Source organism: Sceloporus undulatus, chromosome 8 (assembly GCF_019175285.1).
Source record: "Sceloporus undulatus isolate JIND9_A2432 ecotype Alabama chromosome 8, SceUnd_v1.1, whole genome shotgun sequence".
In the NCBI taxonomy this organism is placed as follows: Eukaryota; Metazoa; Chordata; class Lepidosauria; order Squamata; family Phrynosomatidae; genus Sceloporus; species Sceloporus undulatus.
Genome location: NC_056529.1, coordinates 3,440,190 through 3,457,569, shown reverse-complemented (window position 1 = coordinate 3,457,569; position 17,380 = coordinate 3,440,190). Strand labels below are relative to the sequence as shown.

Sequence of the window (17,380 nt, the reverse complement as noted above, 5' to 3'; positions counted from 1 at the left end):
ATATTATTATTATTATTGTCACAATGGACCACAAAAAACCCCTAAAAAACTTGAAAAATAGAAACTGACCTTGCAAAATTGGAACAGCTGAAATATATGTCATTTGTGCAGTTTGTTCAATCTTGTTTTAACCTATTTTGGGATGTCTCAAAAAGTGAAATTTCTGAGCCCTGGGGTGCGGTTATTGGAACAAAATGTATGGAGCCAAATAGTATTGCTGGCTGGGGATTTGGGGAATGGTCTTCCAATGTATCTGGAAGGGGCTGCTATGCTTCTTGGAGGGCATGGCTCTGATTTGTGCATTCCTGGTTGTACAAGATACAATAGGGCCAGAGAAAGGTTTGGGGTTGTGGGTTTTTTTAGTACCTGAAAGGACTATCTCAGGAAACAGATTGCAGGGTAACAATGCAGCGTTGGCCCCAAGTGACAGTCGTTTGTGATTAATGGGTCCCATAGACATTACCTTTTATTGCCACTTGTGTACATTGAGGGAAACATGCGCCTGGAATTGGAGCAAAATAACAAATCCAGTGTTGGATAACATGGAGTTCCAGTTCCATGTCCCCAAGGAGATCCTGCCTGCCCTAAACCCTCCTGTCTCTGTTCCTGAATATGGCCATCATGATCTATCCAAACACTGGTTCATGAATCCATCTCACCAGAGGTGACTGATGGTTTCTATGGAGTCTATCACACTGGGGTGAATTTCAGCATCATTCAACTGTAAAACCAAAGGTGCACCAAAATAGCATTGACTGCACTGGGAGGAAATCTGGCCTCGAAGGAAATAGATGAGGGCGACAGGCATGCTACCATAGCACTCCGCACATTGTGCTCCAGCCTTCAAATTCCTTGGAAGGCTGAATGACCAGCAGTAACCTACCAGCTTAAAACAGGGTTATATGAGGCCATTCACTCGCTCAACTCAGGATGTCTGTTTTCACAAAGCAAAACAAAAGGATCCTGTTGCAGGAGAGACTTGTAAAAAAAGTCACATAGTTTATATATAGTTTATATATTAGGTGAATGGAGGTTACTGGCGGTTGTTCACCTCTTTGGGTCACGATGCTATCTTCGTGGAACACAACAACATTTGGCTTGGATGGCTTTGGGGCACGCTCACCCTTGGCTCCGGAGACAGACAATGGAAGAGCTGACATATTTCTAAAGCTTGGGTCAAGTTAACCAAGGATGGCAGGAAGAGATTATAGCTATTCTGGTCCTGGCAATATTTTCCCTTTTGGAAAGAGCACTGGAAGTATCCTTTTAAACGGCACGCTTAACATTCCTGGAAGTTTCAAAGTGGATGATGATAATGATGATCTATGGATTGCTGGATGCTCTACTTGGCCAAAGTCTGCAGTTTTGCAAAGGTCCAAGAGCTGAAGCAAGGGTTTGTTGATTGCATGACTGAGCTGTGTTTCAGCGTTGCAACCACCGAAGTGTTGGTTTTATTGCCTTCAAGCATAAAAATCATTTGAATGGAGCCTTTGCCATGTGCTTCTCTAGGAGTCCCTGTCCTGAAGGTGGCTGGGACCCCTCCAAACATTTTGCACAAAGAACTAGATGATGGCACCTCCTGCTCCATCTTCAAAAGTCGACTGGAAGTTGAATTTTTCTCCAACGCTGACAATATAGGACTGTGTCCTCAGTTGTGCTTGAAGGCAGTCAGTTATTTTAGGGGGCTTAGGACTTTCTCCTCTGAAACCTTGCTGCTACCCTCCAGTTTCTGCTGCCTGAGGCCACCACCTTACTATGTGTAATGGCAGGAATGGACAGGAGAATATGTTCTTCCCCCATCCCTCGTGTGTGTATTTGAATGACAAGATGTGAGTAACTGTGGCTGGTTTGTTGGTAGCTGCTCTCGAGTCGGCATTGACTCATGGTGACCCTACGGATGAGACATCTCCAAGATCTTCTATCCTCAGCTGCTCTGCTCAGGTCCTCCAAATCCATGCCCATGATCTCTCTGGTGGAGTCTATCCATTTGGCCTTTGGTCTTCCTCCCTACTTCTATCTTTCCTAGCATTATTGTTTTTTCCAGTGAGTTGCGCCTTCTCATGATGTGGCAAAAGTACGACAGCCTCAACTTTATCGTCTTGGCTTGATTTCAGGCTTGATCTGTTCCAGAACCTCTTTGCTTGTCCTTTTGGCCACCCATGGTATCCTCAGCCCTCTTCTCCAGCATCGCTTCTCAAATGGGTTGATTTTCACTGCTATCTTCACTGTCCAGCTCTCCCATCCATACACAATGATGGGGAAAATTTACCTTGCACGAGTCTAAATTTATTGCTCAGTTAATTATCTGTACACTTTAGGATCTTCTCTAGTTCCTTCATAGCTGCCTTTCCCAATCCTAGTCTTCTTCTGATTTCTTGGCTGCAGTCTCCATTCTTATCCTTGTTTGATCCAACGTATGGGAACTCTTTGACTGGTACGTAATCCATAAGTCTTAATGACATTGCAAGCCATTTCAGGACTGGGATGATTTGGCCACAGGTGTTCATGCTGAGATAACTTCTTGGTTGGACTACCGCAATATGGTCTACATGGGGCTTCCCTTGATGATGGGTTTGGCCCTGGGCCACCTTTCTTTTTTGAATTGCCTCTCTGGGAAGTTTTCCTGAAGCAACAATTCACCTGTTTTACAAGACACGTCTGCACTGTTTGACTTAAAGAAAATGTCAGTTTTCCAAAACCAAAGGTGGGCTTCTGGTCACTTGCTGCTCTGTTTTGCTTTTTTTGCTTTTGCAGCAGAGGCCTTGGGTCAAAAGTGGACCCTTGGACCAGCCAAAGCTACCCGCCCTATATAACCCTAGAAGGCTCTGGTGAATCTGTTTGGCCACAGATTGGATGATGGTATTGATAGACGCTCTGAAGGGGTTAAGCAGCCTGCAAGGAAACAGCAGAGGCTGGTCCAGAGCAAGGAAGCTGGTCATGTCCTGCGGAGTCCAGGAGTGTACAAATGGACAGTGCCCTTTGCAGTGAGGACTGGAGGGAGGTGGTGAGTGACCGGCTCTGCTTTGTTTTTCCATCCGTACGGTAGGTTTTGGATTTGGGGACCCCTTTGAAGATGAAGCCGAGGCTCCTATTGGTCTTAGCAGCCCTTTTCGGCATTTCTTTGGCTTGCACAGCAGAGCCATCCTCTTTCAACGACACGGGGGTCGTCTGCCGGCTCACCAAGCCAGCCGCGCTCGTGCGTAAGTCTTTGCAGCTCTTTATCATTTCTCTTTGGGATTAACTTGGAAAATGCTGTCCATTCCTTGTCTTCCCTTCCTTTCTTCTCTCCTTCCTTCCCTTCATTTTGCTGTGTTTTAAGGTTTGCACACTGCATCCAGGGCTAGCCACAAATCGCCTGCAAAAAGATGGAAAGAACAACGCTGGGTGCAGTATTTGTCCTCTTAAGGCTCTCAAGTTTCCTTATGGCTGGGAAGACATACCAGGAACAAGTGGTCACTATTCTTATTATTCTTAATATTACGTTGCTCCTAGATGTTATTTCCAGGGGTTGGGAACTGGTTCGTGGCAGCTTGCTTCCTCTCCTATTAATACTACAATTTATCATGCAGCTAAAAATGGTAAAATGGTTTGTGCATAATCATAATAATGCGATAATAATACAATTTATTTATGTTTCCCACATCTCCTTGCAGATCAAGGTGGGATTACATCATGGAATAAAAAAATACAAAATGCAAGCAATAGTCACATCATACTGTCCCCTTTTTATGCAAAAAACCTACTTCATTGTGCACAAACCGTTGTACTACTTTTAATGGCATGATAAGCTGCTATGACCCTGTTGCAATAATTTGCATGACATATATATTATTTGCATGACTTATATAAGTTATACAATTTGTTTTGTTTTTCAGTATGGCTGTACCTCATTCAGGCCTTATGATTGCTTTCTGACCTCCCCCCTTTATTATTATTATTATTATTATTCCCCATTTCTCCCCTTCATTGACTTGAATGCTTTGTCTTTCTTCTCTTGCAACAGTGAATGAGCAAACGGCGCAGGTCATTCAAATGGCGTTCCGACACGCAGACTACCCAGATATCAAAGGGGAGAAGTCTATGAACTTTCTGGGCAAAATTGCTTATGGATTAACAAAGTAAGTGTGGGTGCTAAACTTCACATTGGTCTCCTTTCTTCTTCTTGCATTAGACTTGACCACTTTGGGGATACATCCTTCTATTTATTAGCTGCTAAGCGTCTCCCGTGGTCAGTAGAATAGAGAATCCACTCTAGGGACAAGTCTATAGGTAAGTGTATTATGTGAACTACAGATCCCAGGATCCCATAGGATGGCACCTTGACAGTTAAACCAGTGTCAAACTGCATTTATTCTGCAGTGTGGCAGCAGCCCAAATAAAGAATTCCATAGCACTGGGCCATGGCAGTTAAAGTGGTGTCAAACTGGATTATTTCCGAAGTGTGGATGCAGCCATGGAAGCCACCAGCCACCTTTGGTAGCACACCAATGGTATATGAAGAATCCACATTGCTTGAGCTATGTTGAACCAGCCGTTCTCCTTTGACAGCATCCACATCAATGACCTGACCATAGAAAACACGGAGGTTGACTTCAAGGAAGGTGACGCCATTGATATTGAAATCTACAATGTCTCTGCCTCCTTCCAAGGAACCCTGAGCTATGGCTACCTGGGCGCCTGGCTGTGAGTATTCTCAGATGTGTGCATTTGAGCCCCAGACAGGATCATAGCCATAGACTCTTAGAGCCAGAAGGGACCACAAAGGCCATCTGCCCCAACTCCCTGCCATGCAGGAATCCACAACTGAAGCATCCCTGAAAGATATCCATCCAAGTATGCCCAAGCTAGGGATGGTGGGTCTTATAATTCATGTCTGGAAGGCAACTGATTACAGGTGGCAGATGTGCAGCTCTAGCACTGAACTACTGGCCTTGTTTGTTAATGCTAGCAATCCTATATCTCCAGCCCTTCACACAGGAGTCTCAGCAGAGAGCATCCATGCCATAATATTTGTGGTGTGTGTTTTTAAATGTTGCCACAGGTTGAAGCTCATCCATAATATTGACTTTGAAATTTCTTCCTCCATTGATCTCCAGATCAACACTAAGTTGGGTAAGTAACTGTGGGACAGGGGTGCAGTTCTTTGAAAACCATGGAAGGGGGGGGGGTCATCCTGCCAAGTCGCTGTCCTACCTAGAGAGTCATATTTACCTTTCTGTGCTAGGACTTCAAGCTCATCTTGTTCACTCTCCAAATTGTGTGCATTGATTTATAGACATCTAAAGTGTTGCTTATTCTCATGTACAACGACATGCGCTGGCTTCCATTGTACAATGGCTGCTGGATCCTGTTGGTCAGGATGTTAGTCAATTATGGCCACATGTTAGACTTCATAACTGCATATTCATAACTATTCATATTTATAATCTTGGTATCATTGCCAAGCCCACAAATGCTCCTCTCCCTGCTACTCTATGAATCTGAAGAAGTAGACCAAGTCTACAAAAGCTTTGGTCTTTTCTGGGTACTACTTCACTCCATGCATCTGAGGAAGTAGAAGTCAATGAAAGCTTTGGTCCATCCCGGGCACCAGTTCACTCCATGCATCTGAGGGAGTAGACCCAGTCTACGAAAGCTTATGCTACAACCTGTTTTGCACAATTAGTCTCAAAGGTGCTACAAGATCCCTTTGCATAGCATCCATGTAGTAACTTTGCCAATGGGGGGAATGTGTAAGGTTTCTCCCCTGACTCTCTGGCAAAGACAGGGCTCAAGGGGTGCTTCTTTCTTGCTACCTCTCTTGCACAGCTTGTGAAAATGGGCGCGTGATGGTGGACACTTCCGACTGTTATCTCACCTTCCACGAACTGACCCTGCATCTCCAAGGAGACAAAGAGTATGTGCCTCCTTATGCAATGCATACCCAGGTTTGCTATAGTTAGTCTCAATGGGAACGTTTCCAGCATCCATCTGGTTTCAGTCTGGTGTAGAGGTGTCACAAATAAATACATTGGGCCCTTGTTGGGGTTTTGTTCCAGGACCCCCTGTGGATACCAAAATCCATGGATGCTCAAGTCCCATTAAATACAATGGGGTATTATTATTATTATTATTATTATTATTATTATTATTAATTATAACATTATTATTACACTGTGCCCTTGGTATCCACTGGAGTTTGGTTCCAGGACCCTCCATGGACACCAAAAGCTGTGTAAGCTCAACTCCCATTATATACAGTGGGGAGTAAAATGGCATCCCTTCTATAAAATGACAAAATCAGGGGTCGCATTTTGGGAATTTATACATTTTTAACAATATTTTCAAGTCGTGGATAAGTACCCCATGGATATGGAAGGCTTGCTGACTGTAAATAAATGAATAAGTAAATAAATTAGAAGCCAGAACCAATGCTGTTCTGATGCTGATCTGCATTAGCCAGTGTTATGTGGACACATGATGCACAGTGTGCTATGTTCTAATGCAGCTCCCAGGTTTCAGCTTTTTAAATTAGAGTCTGCTTTCATTGCTGGCGTTTGGATTTAGTTTAGTTTTTTAATTTTATACATTTAGAGTCCTCTGTTTTCATAACCTTAACACAGGACCGAACCAAAAAACCCCATATAGACTGCTTTCTGTTTAAATGTTGACTTTACATTCCTTTTTCTCCATACAGCCCAGGATGGCTAAAGCAGCTTTTTACAAATTTCATCTCTTTTACCTTGAAGCTGGTTCTCAAAAACCAGGTAAGAATGACACATGGTAAATTCATTAAAAATATGTGTATCTATATCTATATATCATCTATATCTCTCGATTGATCGATCAATGGATAGATTTGTTGCTGCTGTATGCCGTTTCTGACTTATGGTGCCCCAAATGGAGGAAGAACCCAGACATATGTATATACATAGACTTGAACGTTTCCCTTCTTCTTTTATAGGTGTGCAAAGAAATCAATTTCCTGGCTCAGCTGTTGGCAGAATTCGTCCTGGATACAGCAAGTAAATTCCTCAACCTGACCTTTAAATTCTCTTTGGTTACAAAGATTTAATACAAACGTCTCCATCAAGAAGGGTGAATCTGCACTGTAGGATCATAGAAGAGATGGAAGAGACCACAAGGGCCATCCAATGCAACCTTTTGCCATGCAGGCAATAATATAATAATGCAGAAGTAATGCACTTTGACAGCATTGCAGTGCAGACGCAGCCTTCGTTTGGAGTAATTTGTTCAATGCATTTTTAATCATGTCATACAAAAATGTTAACAGGCATCCCAGATATCCTTTGAAAAGAGACATTTAATTCTTATTTTGGAAACATGACTGAACTGAAAGCATATACCTCCCTTCTCTTTTATTTTTTCGGCAGCAAATTTTCTCCAAGACGGAGACATAGGAGTGGATATTTCTCTGATGACGCACCCGGTGATAAAAGCAAACTACTTGGAGTCGTACCATAAGGTAAGGAGGAATTTAGAAAGTAACCCTTCCCAAAGAAGAAAAGGTTGTTTTTAGCAGCTGTGATCCTGTTGTGTAGCGTAAACCACCACGTATCGCTTTGCACGCCGATTGTGCGGCACAGCCCTTGTGCTGAATGGCGCAGGTGCAACGTTGCACCACCAAACGGGATTTTAGAACAGTTTTGAAGGTAAAGATTTTTAATTGCATTTTAAAACAGTTTTTGAGATATTGGTATGTATGTATTTTAATCTGTATGTCTTTGTATGCATTTTAATCTGCACTTGCTTTAACATTTTGTGCATTTTGTAAGCTCCCTTGAGTCCCAGTATTGGAAAAAAGGGGGAATAATAATAATAATAAGAATAATAATAATAATAATAGTAATACTAATAACTAAGATCCTGTATCATCAGCATCGGCTGCATCTGTATTGCAGAATTGTACTGAATGGCAATGTTGCACCATCAAATGGGATTTTAGAACAGTTTAATTTGTATAGATTCTTAATGGCATTTTAAAACCTTTTCAAAAGGTCTTTATACTGTGATCTGTGCTTGCTTTAATGTTTCGTAAGGTCCCTTGAGTCCTAGTATTGGAGAAAAGGGGGGATAATAATAATAATAACAGCAACAGCTGAGATCCTGCAAAATCAACATAGGCTGCATCTGCGCTGCAGAAATAATGCAGTTCAAGACTGCTTTAACTGCTTTGGCTCAATACTATGGAAATCTGGGATGTATAGTTTAGTGAGATATTTAGCCTTCTCTGTCAGAGAGCTCTGGTGCCACAACAAACTACAATTCCCAGGATCCCATAGCACTGAGCCATGGCAGTTAAAGTGGTGCCAAACTCTGTTATTGCTGCAATGCAGATGCAGCTATAGACAGTGCTTCATCATCACAGTTACAATGACGAAGCCATGGACTTGTTTTTCTCCACAGAGATTATTTCTGGATTGGAAAAATAAATATATCGGTTGAAGCAACTTGCTATCCAAAGAACACTTCTAGCAATTTTCTGCAGTTGTGTCTTCATTTCACAAAGTGCGATGACTTCTTTCTTTCCTCTACAAGGGCCTTCTCCTATACAAGAATCACTCCGGCATTTTCCAAGAGACGGTGTTCGCGCCATCTTTGCTTTCCGAATCCCGAATGCTCTACTTCTGGTTTTCGGACCACGTCCTCAACTCCTTGGCCTTGGCGGCCTTTCTGGACGAACGTCTGGAACTGACTATCGGAGGAGAAGAGTTAAAGGTAAGTCCCATATCATTCTGCTTCTGTATTAGGTTCTCTGAATATCCTCCGCTTGTATTCTACCATTCATCTCAACTACAATTTTGTGGTTGTGTCCCTTCAAGTCATTTCTGACTCATGGCAACTGTATGGCAACCCTATCATGGGGTTTTCTTGGCAAGATTTGTTCGGAGGTGGTTTGCCGTGGCCATTTCCTCTCTGTCTTGAAATAGTATGGCTAATTCTATCTACTATCTTCAGTAAAATGATATTTTCTCTTTCTTTCTTTCTTTCCAGGAAATGTTTGAAAGTGAAGAGTTGAAACCTCACCAAGGGATTGTGCGAGAGGTAACTTTGAGTCACGACTCCCTACTATTTTCACTATGCTTTTGCAGAAGATTGTGAGCAATTACTAGGAAGAGAAGACAACAGGTTCAAATAAATAAAACCAAAATGCAACATAAAATGCAACACAGGTAGGCTCCAATACCATAACTGATTCTCCGACTCAGGACTTTCAGCTGCTCCGTTTGGAGTTTTAATCCAGACTTTAAAAGAGTCATCCTAAGTGCTGACATCTGTCGAAACTAAGCCCCGAAACGTTGTCCCATGCGCTCCTTCATTGCACTTTCTACAAGGATGACAGATTAACAGTAATTGCACCTCTGCAATTACTCCATGATGAACCCAATGCAGGTCAATAGCTACAGCTCTCCTCTTATCTTCCTCTTGCTCTGATCTAGATTTTTCAGGGTGCTTCCTACAATGACTCCGTTGCAAAAGTGTGGAGCCTTGGTCCTCCGCAGATTTCCCTCCAACCAGAAGGGACCGTAGTAGAGTCCTCCGTGGCGGTGGAGCTCGGCATTTCTCCAAAGGACAGAGAGCCTTCGACGGTCCTCTACTTCGAAAAGGTGAGTTGACTGGTAATGTCTTGCTTGGTCACACTGCAGAAATAATCCACTTTGAGACCACTTTGAGCTTCCCTGGCTCAATGCAAGGGAATCATGGACCCTTGCGACGACCGGAGAAAGCCAAGGGAAAAAGTGCCAAGGCAGGTTCACCGTTGAAAACTAAAAGTAAAATAAGAACTGTGGATATTGAAAAGATATTATTACGGTCGACGACCAGCCTAAAACAATATAAAACAGTACAATATTATACAATACCCAATAGAAAAAACAATGCAAACGGTACAATACAAACACACTAGGAATACAGCTTGGAGGTTATAAACAGGCTATAAACCCTGACAGAGAGTCAGCCCAAGATAGTGAGGTTTGCCGGATACAGTAAACTACAGATGATTTGCATTAACTTTAAAGTAGACATGGAAATAGTCCAAGGTATCTCTTACAGACTGTTAGTCCAAAGGTGAAGCGTTTGAATTGATAACATCGATTTTATGGGAAGCAAAGACTGTTGCATGTCCTTTGACATGCGTTCTTGGGTTATTTTAAGCCCAGAAGAGGTCTTTTTTTAACATCAGGTGCAGGTCGCCTTCTGTGCATCTCCTGTTTCAAAAAAGGCCTCTCCCCTGCTTTTGGTCTGACACTCTTCCTCCAAAATGTGATAGAAATGCCTGTTATGTCTCCAAGAGGTTTACATTTGGGAGCAAAAGAAAAAGTGTTGGAAAAAGAATTGCAAAATTGTTTTGACCCTTGGGGGACTCTAGATATGATGGGAATGTCCTACACATCCTTAGAGGACATTTTGGAGCATTTTCCTAAATCCTGAAGGGCAATGGGATGCTCCAGAGAAGTAACCCTGGGCATCATGCATTGGCCACCTTTGTTTTAGTGCTTCTATTAGGTCATGATAGACCTACAGATTTTTCAAGTTCTTCCTTAAAAACCCCACACATAGCCCCCAATTTCCATATATTCACACGTTATTCTCTCTCTCTTCGCAGGACATCACCGTCACAATCCAAGCGTCGTATGTGCAAAAGAAGCTAGTCTTGCACCTCTCTCATGCCATGTAAGTGGTTCCTTGCTCACGCAAGCGAGGCTGTTCCCTTCAATTTGAATGCAAAGGATGGTGAGCAAGGAACTGGTGCACCAACCTCTTTGCTGCCTTTCCTATGGTGGACTACAAGCCCCATCACTCCCCATGCTGGCTGTGGATGGTGGGCATTGCAATGCGCCTTGACGGTAGCCCAACATCAGGCTGGGGAAAATGGTTTTGCACTTATCCTCATACGTATTTTCATATTGCTCCTACAGGATAGAACCCAGAATATTTAAAAGCTCTCCAGAGATAACTGTGGTAAGTTTCTAGTCCTCATGGTCTTGAGTCTGAGAAATTTAACTGGCTGAATTTGCACTACAGAAACAATGCAGTCTAGTACTTACATTGACCCACGGATACATCGACTCGTGTTATTTGGATCAATTTTTGGACCTAAATTTCTAGGCTTACACATGAGTATATTACAGTAATAACTTCACTTGCGACGTTGAATTTCAGAATGACGAGACACTCCGGCACATTTTGGAGAAAATCATTTCCGTTGCTGGGATCCCAGAAGTGATTTCAAGTAAGTTCATTGATTGTGTTTTCAGCCAGGAAGCAGCTCTGGGGTGGGAATGAGGAATTATTGGGACTAAACAAGCGCCAAAGTGTGATTATTAAGCGCTAAAGTGTGGTTATTATTAGTGTTTCTTTGGGCTCTGCAGGAATCGAGCCGACTCTCACCTCCCTGATAGACAGCAAAGGACTCTACCTGTTTGAAATTAAAGACCCCGAGATAATAACCCAAAAGGCAAGTACAACTTTATTTGTCTGGTCTTATAAGCTGCCCTATGAGAGTGGCTTGGGCCTTGGTAACAGTATTGCTTCAAGCTTTGTAATAGAGTAGGACCCATAAATACATGGGATTGATAACCAGTTTCACTTGGCAGTCAGGAAGAAAGGTCTCTCTAGGCATCTGGAGGTCCTCCAGTGTAATGGACATCTGGTGGACACTGACCATTGCTTGAGGGCCTCCAGATGACCACCTCTCTAGGCATCTGGAGGTCCTCTTGTGTGATTCTGTGGTCAACATCTGGTGGGCATTGCCCATAGAGTTGTGCCGGAGTCCACCTGTCTAGGCACATGGAAACCCTACAGTGTGACTCTTTGGTAATATATTGTTCACCATTAACCGTAATTTCACTTATCTGTGCTAACCATGGGAACAAATGTGCTTACTTACTACTTACACAGCAATACTATTGCATTCTGACCCATTGCATTCTCTTATCCTGTCTCTTTTTCTTACTCACAGGGCTACTTCATCATCCAGCTGGACTTTGCGTTCCCACACCATTTGCTCATAGATTTTCTGAAGAGGACTTTATAGAGGGAACCCCATAAGAAGAATCAACCCAACTGTGACCCATGACTAAGGAAGATGGTCCCATTAGGTTGTTTGCCTTTCCTTGTAAAAAATCCATAAAAAATTTCCCCCCAGAAACTCAGATTGTGGCTGAAATTCTACATTGAGGATGCGCAGCACAACTTCATGCTCACAGAGTTACACAACAGTTGTGCAATGGGACCTCATTTTGATGTTGTGTGCTTTCAATATCCATTCTAACTTATGGCCACCTTAAAGTGAAACCCTATCACAAGGTTATCTTGGCCATATTCCTTTAGAGGAGGTTGGCCATTGCCTTCCTCTGAGGCTGAGAGAGTGTGACTTGCCTAAGGTCACCCAATGGGTTTCATGGTTGAGTGCGGAATCGAACCCTGGTCCCTGAAACAACAGGGCCTGAGATAATCCTGGCACATATTTTAGGCGTGAGGGCCACTGATGCATTTAAGTCTTTTACTCCAAGTCTCAAGTCTCAAGTCAAGTCTCAAGTCTGTGCAAGATACTTTCAAGTCGAGTCTCAAATCAGGGAGCCAACTTTAGCAGAAAAAAAAGGAGGTGGTAGTAGTATAAGTTGGGAGGAGGACTGCAATAATTATAAGACCAAGAAGACATTCACAGAGTTAGGAGGGATTCTCAGAGGGGAACGGCAAATGTGTTCGGCAACAGGCTTTGAAGGCTCCTCCAATGTGCAGCAGGGAGAGGATGCTTAGTAGACCTCAACCCTTGCCTCAAGCCAATTACCTTGTTTGCTGCTTCTGGATGAAGTTAGGACAGCAATTTGGTTGCTAAATATATACAAGTCTCAAGTCAAGTCGAGTAGTGCATTGAGTCAAGCTGAGCCAATGCATCATTTATTGCCAAGTCAAGGCCAAGTCGGGTCATTGAAGTGACTGCAGTCCGAGTCAAATCCGAGTCAATCGACTCAAGTCTGCATCCCTGGTGAGGACCACCTTCCATTTCAGATAGGTTCCCATGTGCTGCATTGTCATAAGAGTGAGATTCGTTGCCCAGCAGAGAAGGTCCAAATTTGCAGAAGCGATGTGAACAAGGTGTTGGAAAAAATGATTATTTCTGCAGAAATAGGTCCCTAAATAGCTCTGAGTCCAGCTTTTATACCCTTTTACAAAATGGAAACATTAACATCATAGACCAGATCGCATCCTCTCTGTCTACCATGCATCAGCACCTTTGGGCTGCTCTAGAGATAGCTATGTTTGCCCTAATCTGTTTATCGAAACAAAGAGTATGTGAAATCCAGTCAACACGAACTTTGGACTTTTACAAGGAGTCTATCACTTAAACAAGCAATTTCTTAATGAACACTTGTAAATCAAGCAATAAGATCCCTTTCTTAGCTATACATTAAATACAAGACAAAGACAGGGGTGTGAGGGTCCAAAAGATCATCAATTTCCTACATGACTCTCCTGCTTCCAAATGATGGAGATTTTAGGGCTCACAAATCCAGTTTAGGAATAGGGAATTTATAAACTAAGAACAAGGGTTTCCATTTTAATTATTTCTCATCACTGCGCTCTTGCAATGGACAGGGCTGAAGGCCAAAACGATAGGAGCAAAACATTGTTGTTTGTTGTTGTGTGCCTTCAAGTCGTTTCTGATTTATGGTGACCTATCCTGGGGTTTTATTGGCAAGGTTTGTTCAGAGTAGGTTTGCCATTCCCTTCCTCTGAGGCTGAGAGAGTGTGGCTTGCTGAGCATCACCTAATGGGTTTCAATGGATGAGAATTTGAATCCTGGTCTGCAATGTCATAGTCCAATGTTTGAAACACTACTCTATGCTGGTCACTGCAAGCATAAAAAGCATTTGGTGGAAAGGGCATTAATAATAATAATAATAATAATAATAATAATAATAATAATAATACAGTGGGACCTTGTTATCGGCCAGGGTTTGGTTCCAGGATCCCCCATGGATAACAAAATTCACGGATGCTCAAGTCCCATGAAATATAATGGCAGAACAAAATGGTGTCCTTATATAATATGGAAAATCAAGGTTTGATATTTGGAATTTATACTTTGTTGGAATATTTCTTAAGCTGTCGATGCTTGAATCCATGCATTAAAAAAATCCTTGGATATGGAGGGCTGACAATAATAATAATAATAATGTAAAGGGAACGTTTTCACTCAGTTTCTCCCAGGGGGTGGGCAGAAAAACACAACACAACAACAACACTTAGAATTTTCTGCTGTGCCACAATTCAGAAGAATGGAGTAAAGCTGTCCGGCTGGAAATGTGGAGACTCTCATCAGACTGTAAATCCCAGCCATGCCAATCCAAGTACTACAAACCTTTTACAACTGTGTAATATTGCTACACCCAGAGTCTGATTTAGGCAAGCCATGGGACTTTGCCTGCCCTGTATCTCTGAGCACATGGTTTCCCGGCAATGCTTTGCCTCTTTCTAGCAAAGCCTCTCCAACTGTCACTCAAGCTGAGTTTCACTTTCGTAGCCCTCCATCCAGACCTTCTCCTTGAATGCAGCTGGTGAAGAAGATGGCATGCAGGTGAGAGGAGCCTGAAGGTGGGAAGGGAGTTATTGACAGCTGTCATGTCAAAGCAGGAATAGGTAAGAGAGGGGTCCTTCCAAAGACAGGTGCAGGGCTGTCGGCTGAAAGACAGTACAGTACTAGGCAAGCAACTACTGGTCTCATCCATTTGCATTGGTGTGACAGGCCACTAGAGGACAGCCTTGTCTGTTTGGATTTCTGACAATCTCAATCTTTTTAAAGATCATAGAATCATAGAATCATAGAGTTGGAAGAGACCACAAGGGCCATCCAGTCCAACCCCCTGCCATGCAGATGATTTGTGGCTTTGACTTTTGCAGATTTGATTATTGGCGCAGTTGGTTAATACTATTTCTCTAAGAACCTCAGGGTCCCCCGGCGCAACTCTGCTGGAAAATTGACCACCGAGTTGCGACTCTATGCTCTTTAGCCTTCTGCGTCAAAGAGTGTTGTAGCCTCACAAAGTTACAAATCCTAGGATTCTGTAGGATGGAGCCATGGCAGTTGAAGCGGTGTTGATCTGCATTATTTCTGCAGTGTAGATGCACCCTTAGTAGTAGTAAAAGGAGTAGTAGTGTAGATGCACCCTTGTGACAAGGCTAAATGCAGTCGCAATATATTGATATAATATAATATATTGAGAGCTTTTAGGGCTGAAGAGCAGGGTATAAATACCATAAATAAAAAATACTTCAATTATTAGAGGTAGTATTTCTGTTGATAGACTGCTGAGGAACTTGCACATGGTTCTTCTGATATATTGATTCACTATTGATTGACTATTGTCTAAAATAGGTGTTGGACTACCTAGGCCAGTGATTCCCAAACTTCTGCCCTCCAGGTGTTTTGGACTTCAACTCCCAGAAGCCCCATCCAGATTGACCAACAGTCAGGAATCCTGGGAACTGAAGTCCAAAACATCTGGAGGAACAAAGCTGGAGAGCCTTGGACCTAGGCCTTTGACCTGATCCAGTTTCGGAGATCTTGATACTTTTTTACATGTTGTTGGAGTGAAATTCCTTTGAAATTCCATGATATGTTATGGTCGCCATAAGTTGGAAACGACTCGAAGGCACACAACAACAACAATTATGGTTGTGAAGTCAAAGGGAGAAAGATAAAACAGATAAAACCTATAAAATTCAAACAATCAAAACATGTCTATATAAAATCACACAAAGTATATACAGTCGGCTCTCCTTATCCATGGATTTCCATTTCATAGCAAACCTTGATTTTCCATTTTATATAAGGGGAGCCATTTTGCTATCCCACTGTACAGTATTTAATAGGACTTGAGCATCCATGGATTTTGGTATCAGTGGGGGATCCTGGAACCAAACCCCAGCGGATACCAAAACCCAGCGGATACAATAAAACATGAATATAAAATCACATAAAATATAGTTAAGTTAAAACTTCACGGATGGCATCCATCGTTTTTTGTGGGTTTTTCGGGCCACGTGTCCATGTTCGGGAATAAACTCTTCTAGAACATGGCCACATCGTCCGAAAAACCCACAAAAAACTAACATGTTTTTCATTGCTGAGATCGGGGAATTCCAGAGATGTCGTTTCTACTTTCATTTTTAAGGACGTTATCCTTAAGTCCTTGGTTGGCAAAGGCAGGCAAATAGGGCTTTGGGGTATTAGAGGCTGCAGTCTCTGGCAAAGTTGGTGGAAGTCTCTTCCGTTCTTATCCTCTCCATTTTAAGGTGGGTTTTCTCTTTGCGACGGCGACAGGCCTCTGGTAAGGTATGCAAACCTCAGCGTGTGCATCTTTATTTTTAATTCATTTATTAATAGTATTTAAAAATATCTTTTACAATATAAAATACTAATTAAAATGAATTAAAAATTAAACTGCTTGAGGCAAGACATCTTTCGTGGGGTTGAGATAGAGTTGGTCTCAAAAGCAAAAACGGAGCAGAGGTGCTTATTGATATTAAACCATTTCATATTATCTAAACCAGTAATTTTTAAAAAACACACATAAAATATTATTAATATCTTCATTCTTACTGTCTGCTTTTCATCATATACTGTTCATAATTCTACAAATGTATGATACTATTAATTTATCGCTAATTCCTTCCCCATCAACAGAGCTTACTCTGCTCTCCAAAATTGTAACTCTTCCGGCAGAGGTAGAACTCCTTCCTCTTTTAATAAAACCTTTTGCACAAATATTTTCCGTACGTCTTCAAAATCATTTCTCTTCATTATTCCTTTTTTTATTCCATGTGTTAACTTACCATTCGCATGTGCGTCTTTTTAATGACTGATCATGGGGTTTAAACTTTGGAAACCTGGCTCGTTTTTCCGGACACCCGGAAAGTCCAAAATTGGCACCACGGTCCAAAAGGGTCACTTTCTGCATCTCTAGATGATGAAAATTTTGCAAGATAGATTTATTCCCATGCTGTCTTTTGCTTGTAACGGCAAAGTCCAGCAACAAAATGTTGCCGCGCGCAAAGACTCTTGGACTCTTAGGGCAGCCATAATTTCTTTCCATCTGTTCTAGTCCGTTTAATCTTCTGTCTTCCGTCGGTTTCCATTTCCTCAAAAGGTACTCAACCGATTGTAGTCAGTAAATATACGTGCATTGAGTAAGTATATGTTCATAGGCCGTGGGTAGGTCTTTTTTATTGTTTGTTTCTCTTTTGCCTGATAGTAAAATTTTCCCTTTCTCCCTTATTGTTTGCAAATTTTAGGCACTTGCTGACATTTTCGTCTTTTGTGCAAAGAGTCCAACTTTCGGTTTCGTAGTCTAGCACCTAGAATATTGATTTT

The 17,380-nt window shown here is 42.2% G+C and overlaps 2 protein-coding genes across 2 annotated transcripts in view; both read left to right on the top strand.

Moving 5' to 3' along the window:
- The first annotated feature begins 2,953 nt into the window (after positions 1-2,953).
- Positions 2,954-12,151, top strand: LOC121914918 (cholesteryl ester transfer protein). The gene is made up of 16 exons (XM_042438714.1): positions 2,954-3,200; positions 4,004-4,118; positions 4,549-4,683; positions 5,042-5,112; positions 5,809-5,896; positions 6,677-6,746; positions 6,944-7,004; positions 7,374-7,465; positions 8,539-8,718; positions 8,995-9,045; positions 9,441-9,608; positions 10,607-10,674; positions 10,920-10,962; positions 11,164-11,233; positions 11,373-11,458; positions 11,963-12,151. The coding sequence occupies exons 1-16, from the start codon at positions 3,074-3,076 to the stop codon at positions 12,035-12,037; spliced, it is 1,500 nt and encodes a 499-aa protein (XP_042294648.1). The 5' UTR covers positions 2,954-3,073; the 3' UTR covers positions 12,038-12,151.
- Positions 12,152-14,051: 1,900 nt separating this feature from the next.
- Positions 14,052-17,380, top strand: part of NLRC5 (NLR family CARD domain containing 5) — a 37,709-nt gene continuing 34,380 nt past the window's right edge. The window contains exon 1 of the mRNA XM_042437764.1: positions 14,052-14,584. The gene's annotated coding sequence lies outside the window, so the exon portion shown is untranslated. The remainder of the gene's footprint in view (positions 14,585-17,380) is intronic.